The 8,940-nt window shown below is 40.7% G+C and overlaps 1 protein-coding gene across 1 annotated transcript; it reads left to right on the top strand.

The window, feature by feature from the left end:
* The first annotated feature begins 6,470 nt into the window (after positions 1-6,470).
* On the top strand, positions 6,471-6,992 carry TICAM2 (TIR domain containing adaptor molecule 2). Its single transcript, XM_074165600.1, is given in 4 exon segments — positions 6,471-6,511; positions 6,553-6,644; positions 6,647-6,781; positions 6,784-6,992. Coding segments are annotated over 4 exon segments (477 nt in total).
* The last annotated feature ends 1,948 nt before the right edge of the window (positions 6,993-8,940 follow it).

The raw sequence follows: 8,940 nt of genomic DNA, 5'->3' as shown, positions 1-8,940 counted from the left end.
GGTAACCTTAAGGTAATCTTAAGGACAATGTTTTTTCAGATCCTTTGGTTTTCTTTATAAACAAAACCAGAAGAGAATCAGCCTTGAGGCTGTAAAAAAAAAAAAAATCTACTGATGGCTTGCATATCTTTAAGTAGGAAAAGTTACAGCCATAAGAGAAGAGCAAGCTTGCCTGATCCCAAACTTTCATGGATTTTAAGGTTTCAAAATAATATAAAATTTTTAAAATTTGAAAAAAATTGCAAAAGTATTGTCTGAACAATGCAAATAGCAAATGATATCTATGTAATGGTTTATTATGTGCTATTTTTTATTATGGGATCAGAAATCTGTTGTAAGGTCCCAGTGCGATTGGTCCAGGAGGGGTTCAGAATGGTTCCGTGGATGCAATTAAGACACAAACGAGGTCAAATGCTGTTTACTACTGTTACCTTAAAATAATGCTAAATGACAATAGAGAAAAGGCAGAGGTATAGAAAAGAAGGAAAAGAGAAGCAGTATTGCAAAGTAATGCAAGAAAAAGTCACCACCAAAAGGTCCGGCTCGGTCTGTGCCATGCGACAACTTGAAGGTCCTCTGGAGTCAACAGCATCCCGTTGATCCATGATTCTCAGGTTTCTCGAGTCGGAACGATGGCGAGGGTCGATGGTGGTGAGGGTCCCATTGGCAGAGGGGGGCAACGATAATTTATAGTCCCTGTCGACTCGTAGTTTGACCAATCAACATGACAGTTACCTGTGCTCATCCAATTATTGTCCGACACATTTGCTGTGTGAGCCCCCTTTGCCTCTGCCCCCTGGGCAGTGCTGGGGCTTGCATGGCAGACCAGTTGCAGAAGAGTTTCTTGAGTCAAACGATATAGTTGTTATGAGAACCAAGGACGTACCTCCTTTGATGTTATATCATGTACACAGGTGGTAGATATCTTGCGGCAAGCGAGCTTTGAGACATCCTGTTTTCTGTCAGGTTCTCACGTCCAGTTTCTCACATCTGTGGAGCTCTGTATGTGTGCTAGGAGGTTGGACAGGTGAGATGGCAAAATGAGAGAATGGGGAGCAGCAGAACTCTTAGATGAAAAACATTTATGATTGCATATAATGTAGGCAGTCTGTGGCAACATTCCATGGGAAACTAATGGATTTTAAGTATTATCACTCAAGTACATGGCGTTTCTGGTAGTACATGCATATGTGGGAATGTGCTAAACAATCAAAAAAGTTGGAAGGCTGGCGTGGAGTTACGAAAGGAGATATTGATGAAATCCTGAATAGTGGGATTGTTCTGGGAAGGCTGACAGACTTGTCTGTACTCAAACTGATTCTCTGTCAAATATTTCTCTGTGTGGAGCTTTTAATTTGCGGTTCAGGCCTAACAGGTTATAGACAATACTGACTTTTTAGTAAGGTATGTACATATAAAAAAATATTGTGTATAGCTGAGTTTCAGCTGAATTCACTTAGGGCTCGCTCTAACAGATGTACAGCGGCAGATGGAAATCTGCTACTTAAAGGTTAGTGTAATCTGTTGATTAGCACTAAGGTGGATCACTAAATTTCCCATGACCCCTGTTAAGTCATGAAGGGCCTGTCATATCATCACATCTTCAATTCTCAGTTATCTGCAGTATCTGGTGCTGGGGTAAAAGGGGTAAAGCAAAACTATGAATGATATTTGAATCTTGCTCTAAGAACAGGCAGTGAGAGAGTGAAGAGCAAGGTCAGTAACACTTGAGTTCTGAGGTTCAGGGATTCCTGAGATGTCACTGAAATGAGCTGGTGCATTAGTTGTGAATGCAATTATTCTGCTTCCTGACTCATATTAGCGCTATGGAGACAAACATCTCCACAGCCCAGATAACTGAGTGTTGCAGGTGAATTATTGAGAAGTCATGGTTGTGGGGTTAACTAAAAGGGTTTTATTAATGATTAAACTATGATCTAACGATAATTAATTGATAACGGAATGAAAATTAAATGGTAATCAATTGGTGATTAAGCAATAATTTAATGGTAATTAAACAGTGATTTGACAGTGATTTAAATGATGATTTAAATGATAATTAGATGGTGGTCAAACACTACTACTTGCTACACTTCTAATAATTAAGCTATAGCTGGATATATAGATGTCGCTAGCATACAATATACTTTTAGGCCTAACGTAAAATGTCGCTTACCTCAATATAGATATCAGATGCCAGGTAAGGGATATCTCAACCTTGAGGAGTAAACTTGAGAGGCGTCTCTGCTCAAGGGGGAGATCACCACCACACAGCTTGCTGCAGTACAGGAGAGCTCAATGGGCTCAAGGGTGCTACAAATATTTATAGCATCAAGTGACTGACGCGTAGTCAAACCCCCCTTTGGTGTACATGCAGGTGTGCAGCTGTAGCAGTTGTAGTTTTGTCTAGTCCCAACTCAGGCTGGTACTGTTAGCTCCTGATAAGACATGGCCTAGATTGCTTAGGTCCTGAGAATATATGGCCTAGCGCAATTCTCAAGGTTTGCACAGCAAGGCTGATTTCAGTCAGGCCTACTTGTTGGTGATGCCTAAACCAAAGTACTGTTTACTCAGTCAGAGTGGGTGCATCCATCACGCTGAAGGCTTATTGTACTGGCAGAAGTGCAAGAAGAGCACAAAGAACATTACCCTGACAGCTTGCTTGTATCATCCAGTTGTTGCATTTTGTCACAACTTACACTGTTTAATTTTTGGAGACAGAAGCTGCCTTGTTATTAAATTCCTTCCACAGAGCTTAGCACAGTGAGTTCCCAGGTTTGGTCCAGTAACCCAAGGCCTGTAAACAATTATATAAAATAGGATTCTTCTGCAGCCATAGAGCCTTTGGTACTGTGAATCATGCGGATTTGTTGATTCAGTTCTCATCTCTTTATGAAAGATATAGTAGTATTGCAGTAGAAATACTGCATTCCTTGCTCCTTTCTTCAAAGTTGTATTGGGCAACTGTTATAGCTGTAAGAGGTTTTTTTCATTCATGCTTTTTGAGGACTATACTCTTCTGTCCCACATCCATATGTAGTTTGGGGGCAAGTTAGCAATGTCTGGAAGGTGCAGCATAGGTGGCCTCTTCCATTACCATGTTTGTTGGCTCTTGTGTCAAGCGAATTCACAGTAGGTTTGGTTTGGGAATCCTTTTGCGCTTGTGTTCTCTGGGGACATTAGAGTTCAAAAGTTTACTTTCATCTGGAAAAGAACATGTGACTGATGTAGTTTTGCATTTGTGAGCTTACTACCATCCTATCTATGGAGAAGGGGTGAGGGGAGGAAGAACATAATTATTAAGATAGGTCTTTTTCTTCTGCCATTTTTTCTAGCTGGAAGAGTTGATTCTTTTATGTAAGATTTTGTTTGTTTGTTTGTTTGTTTGTAAGAGCATGTATAATCAGGAAAGGCTTTTTGAAATGTTTTACATTTATGCTTGAGACCTCAAGATTTGGTTCCACTGAGACAAGAGCAATCAGGTTCTTCTTTTATTTAATTCATAACTTCACTAGCTCTTTTCCACTTCTTGCTCCAAGCAAGCATTAGCACCACACCAAAAGTCTAATGACCTGCCATGAAATAGATGTGATATTTCCTTTTTGTCCTCTGCAAAATGGTGTTCTCTTCTGTGTTTAAAAGATCAAGTATAATCCTGGCCAGTACTGAGGGAATGACGTAATGCCAGTTTGGCCCCGATTTGCTTATTTAAAAGGTTTTAATGTTGTAAGATATGACATTTGAGAGAAGAGTAAATTACTTTAATCCTTCATGGAAGCACTCTTCATTATTGTGTTGTGCCTGCAAAAATATATCTCCCAAAGAGCGGATTATAATAATATAAAGCTTCATTTTAATTTAATTATAATAATATAAAGCTTCATTGTCTCCCCAAGGGATATTGGCATGGATTTACCAATTTTTATTCCTACTCTTTCTTTTCAGTTACAAGCCTATGTTCAGTCTTCCTGTCTATTGCTTGGAGCCTACACTGGCATAATTTCTTAAACTTCAAAAACTTCCTGGCATCGTCTCATAGATGACACATTCAGGTTGCATTGCTTCTGTATATCTCCTTGGCCCTAGCAAGGAAGACAGATTAGTCTAACTTCTGATCCATTTTTAACCATATAAGAATTAGTCTATCAGCATTATATCTGTAATGACAGGAGCATTCCTTCCAAAACAAACCAGATTTAACAAATTTGGAGTTAAGTTTACATTCTTGGGTCAGTAGTTCAGGGACTGACTGATCGTTGAATGAATTGTCCATGTTTCAGATGTGACTGCAAATAAAACAGAGTAAAGCGGAAGTAAATGTGAACAGAATCATTTGGGAGGGGCTCTACTGCTCGCTGGAACAGAACAAATCCCGGTAGCTGTGCATTAGTTCTATTAACTATAGCATTAATATGAAGGCTTATAATTAGAGTATTACATATATATGTCACAAGGTGGTGCTGTTCAACAAGAGTGAAATTTGTTCCAGTATTGCCAAGAAAAAACAGATTCCTGCCACTGTACAAATGTATTAGTGTGTGCACGTATGCATGTCTACACACACCCACAGGCTTTCAGATGATGCAAGAACAGTTCACCTATCTTTTATTTATGTCATAGCTGATGTCAGATACTGTGGGGTTTTTTCTTGTACTGTATCTATACGGCCTATATACATTCCTATTAAAAAGAGATGTTTCAAATTAGCACTGAACATGTTTAACAGTCCCTGGGTATGGTGTGCAAGGGAAGAAAATTACCAAGGAACAAAAGAAAGTTTTAAGCTTCTTGAGTATGTTCATAAACAGGGAGCACTTAAGTGATATAGAAAATAGCCTTTTGAATTTTGGTTTATAAATGTCAGTTGACAGGACTGGAGCCAGTTTTGTTCTTGGTGAATTCATAATTTCTTTTATGTTATGTTCCAAAGCAAACATCTAACAGGGTAACAGCTATCTAATTAGTAAATTAAACTGTTGTATTATTTTTAAATTATATTATTGATTTGTGCCTTTGTCAGAATGGTATTTTGTCATAGCCATGATGGTCTAAGGACACAGATTGGACATGAGTTGCTGGAAGAAGTAATATCTTTTATTAAATATCTGGTATGTTAAGAAGAAATGACCAAACTTTCAGGCAACCAAGCCCAATTTCCACGTTTGTGCACCCAAAAACTTGTCTAATTTTTCCAACTATATCAGACTAATAATGTCTACCAGCAAACCACATCCTGCTTTGTTAAAATTAGTTTCTGTTTGTCAAAACAAAGAAAGAATCCCAAGTTTGCAGTGAACATAATTTTTAATGGAATTTTGCTATTCTAAATTACTTCGCTTTTCCCTGATTTTCTTTTTCTCACTGTACTCATATGGCATTACACCTATGTCAATTGTTGTACGTGTAAATTAATTAAATATCTTGATCAGAGGCAAGTTCTTAGAGTTCCTTAATCAATGCTCTATTCTCACAGACTGCATGCATAATATTACTTTGTAACATGTAGGCTTACTCCAGTTACCATTTGAACCACCTAAAATCTTTTCATTCCTTTAGGTCTGATCCCACTTCTACCATATGTCCACATGTGTTTCTTCAACTCATTTGTGGAACACATTTTGAACTTTGATAAAGCATATATTTGTAAAGCATATGGCTTTGTATTTGTTTAGTCATATTGATATTCTACATTTTCAGGATTTGGTATATTTTTGACATGTCCATTTAAAACAGCACACTATATCATATATTGATTTTTGTTTTTTTCCTGACTGATGCAATTTAGTGTTGTCTTTCTGGTTTGGAGGTATACGTATGTTGTGGTTTGGGCCAGACTGGCGAAAGACAAATGACAGATGCTCTCCCCAACCTCTCTCTCCAAGGAGAGGAGGAAGACAGATGAGGAGATTTATGAGTTTAGAAAGAACTAAACTACTTTAATGAAATACTAATAATAAAATAAAAAGAAAATAATAAAAAAGATACAATATATACAAAACCATATCAAGCTCCCAGGAAGACGATCATGGCACCGGCAGGCACTGGGGAAGTCCCAGATGGGACTCAGTGATGGACGGGAACTGGATTCCGGATCTGGAGTCAGGAATGCTTGGTGGAGGAGTTCATTTGGAGTTAGTACTACCCATTAGGACAAACTCATATGTTCAAAAATTATTTGCTGATGTGATTATTTTTGAAATAATACAAACTGGTTTGACTGGGGGAAGCTATTATTCATGCTAATGAAAGAAGGCAGAAATGCTGAGTCATTATTTTCTTTTTTTTTATTAAATCATTAATTTATTAATATTTTCATTGAAGTACTTTAGTTTTTTTCTAAACTCATAAATCTCTTTATCTCTCTCTCCTCTCTTTGGAGAGAGAGGTGGAGTAGAGCATCTGTCACTTGCTTCAGTGGTCAGTTCGGCCCAAAACCATGACAACCAGAGAGCAGCAAAAAGACTAACAACATGAGTGCAGGTCAGAGAGACTCCAAGAAAATTAATGAATTGTACGGCCTCTCTGCTGAAATCAGTTCTGCTGAGTTTGCAGCGGTAATGAGAATACTGAGGATGTTTTCTGTAAGTTTGTGGTTCTGCACATGGAGAATGATGTACATGAAGCCATCTGGATGCAGAATCTGCTGCGAATAAATTGTCTATTAAACCTGGAATAATCTTTGCAGACATGCCTTGTGGTAAACATGTCTTGGAAAACTTAAGTGATGCTGTAAATGGCTTAGCATGGGCTATTATATTACTGACAGAAAATTTTCGGAATGAACCTTGATATGTCTCTCTTACACCTCCCTCATCATTCCTTTTAACAAACAGCACAAATACAACTCTGTGATAGCTGTGAGGCTGCTGAATAACCCACCTCTCTGGGAGAAGACTCTCTTTGCCCTGCAGGCTATTAACATGCTGGAAGAAGACAGTCCTGACTGTAAAATAAGTGGAGAAAATTTTCCAGGAGTCTACATACAGCAGTAAGGGATACGGAAGGAGAAAAGGACGAAAAAGAAACTAGAGTGCTTGGTGAAAAAGCTGTGAGGACAGACAATTATTAGAATAAAGCAGAAGTTACATTCTTTGCTCTTATTTTATAAAGGAAGGAAAACTCTTAACAAAAGTAATCATAAAATTCTCTGCCAAGGTGTATTATTAAGTACGTCTGAACACATGCTGTATTTCAAGACATGAATGTCACTGTGACTACTTAGAGGCACAAGATGCTGTCAACGCCACAGAATCACAGAATGGTAGGGGTTGGAAGGGACCTCTGGAGATCTTCTAGTCCAACCTCCCTGCCAAAGCAGGTTCACCTAGAGCAGGTTGGACACGAATGCATGCAGGCAGTTTTGAATATCTCCAGAGAAGGAGACTCCACCATCTCTCCGGGCAGCCTGTTCCAGTGCTCTGCCACCCTCAAAGTAAAGAAGTTCCTCCTCATGTTGAGATGGGATTTCCTGTGTTCCAGTTTGTGCCTGTTACCCCTTGTCCTGTCACTGGGCACCACTGAAAAGAGTCTGGCCCCATCTTCTTGACACCCACCCTTTAGATAGTTATAAGCATTGATAAGATCCCCTCTCAGTCTTCTCCAGGCTAAAGAGAACCAGGTCTCTTGACAACCACCCTTTAAGTATTTATAGGCGTTGATCAGATCCCCCCTCAGCCTTCTCTTCTCCAGACTTAAAAGACCCAAGTCCCTCAGCCTCTCCTCATAAGGGAGATGGTCCAGGCCCCTAATCATGTTTTTAGCCCTCTGCTGTACCCTCTCCAGCAGTTCCCTGTCCTTCTAGAACTGGGGAGCCCAGAACTGGACACAGTACTCCAATTGAGGCATCACCAGGGCAGAGTAGAGGGGCAGGATAACCTCCCTTGACCTGCTGGTCACACTCTTCCTGATGCACCCCAGGATGCCATTGGCTGCCTTGGCCACAAGGGCACATTGCTGGCTCATGGTCAGCCTGTTGTCCACCAGGACTCCCAGGTCTTTCTCCTCAGAGCTGCTCTCCAGCAGGTCAGCCCCCAACCTGTACTGGTGCATGGGGTTATTCCTCCCCAGGTGCCCTTGTTGAATTTCATCAGGTTCCTCTCTGGCCAACTCTCCAGCCTGTCCAGGTCTCGCTGTATGGCAGCACAGCCTTCTGGTGTGTCAGCCACCCCTCCCAGTTTTGTATCGTCAGCAAACTTGCTGAGGGTACATTCCATCCCTTCATCCAGGTCATTGATGAATATATTGAAGAGGACTGGACCCAGTACTGACCCCTGGGGGACTCCACTTGTTACAGACCTCCAACTAGATTCTATGCCACTGATCACGACCCTCTGAGCTCTGTCTTTCAGCCAGTTCTCAATCCACCTCACTGTCCATTCATCTAACCCATACTTCCTAAGCTTACCTATGAGGATGCTGTGGGAGACTGTGTCAAAAGCCTTGCTGAAGTCAAGGTAGACAATGTCCACTGCTCTGCCCTCATCCACCCAGCCAGTCATTCCATCATAGAAGGCTATCAGATTGGTCAAGCATGATTTCCCCTTGGTGAATCCATGCTGACCACTCCCAAATACCTTTTTTTCTTCTACATGCTTAGCGATAACATCCAGGATGAACTTTTCCATCACCTTTCCAGGGGTGGAGGTGAGGCTGACCGGCCTGTAGTTTCCTGGGTCCTCCTTCTTGCCCTTTTTGAAGACTGGTGTGACATTAGCTTTCCTCCAGTCCTCAGGCACCTCTCCTGTTCCCCATGACCTTTCAAAGATGATGGAGTGCAGCTTCACAATAACATCTGCCAGCTCCCTCAGCACTCGCAGGTGCATCCCATCAGGGTCCATGGATTTGTGAGTGTCAAGTTTGCCTAGGTGATCTCTAACCCGATCCTCCTCGATCGAGGGAGAGTCTTCTTTACTCCAGCCTCTCTCTCCTACCTCCAAGGTC

Source organism: Numenius arquata, chromosome W (assembly GCF_964106895.1).
Source record: "Numenius arquata chromosome W, bNumArq3.hap1.1, whole genome shotgun sequence".
In the NCBI taxonomy this organism is placed as follows: Eukaryota; Metazoa; Chordata; class Aves; order Charadriiformes; family Scolopacidae; genus Numenius; species Numenius arquata.
This window is presented reverse-complemented; position numbering and strand designations above follow the sequence as displayed.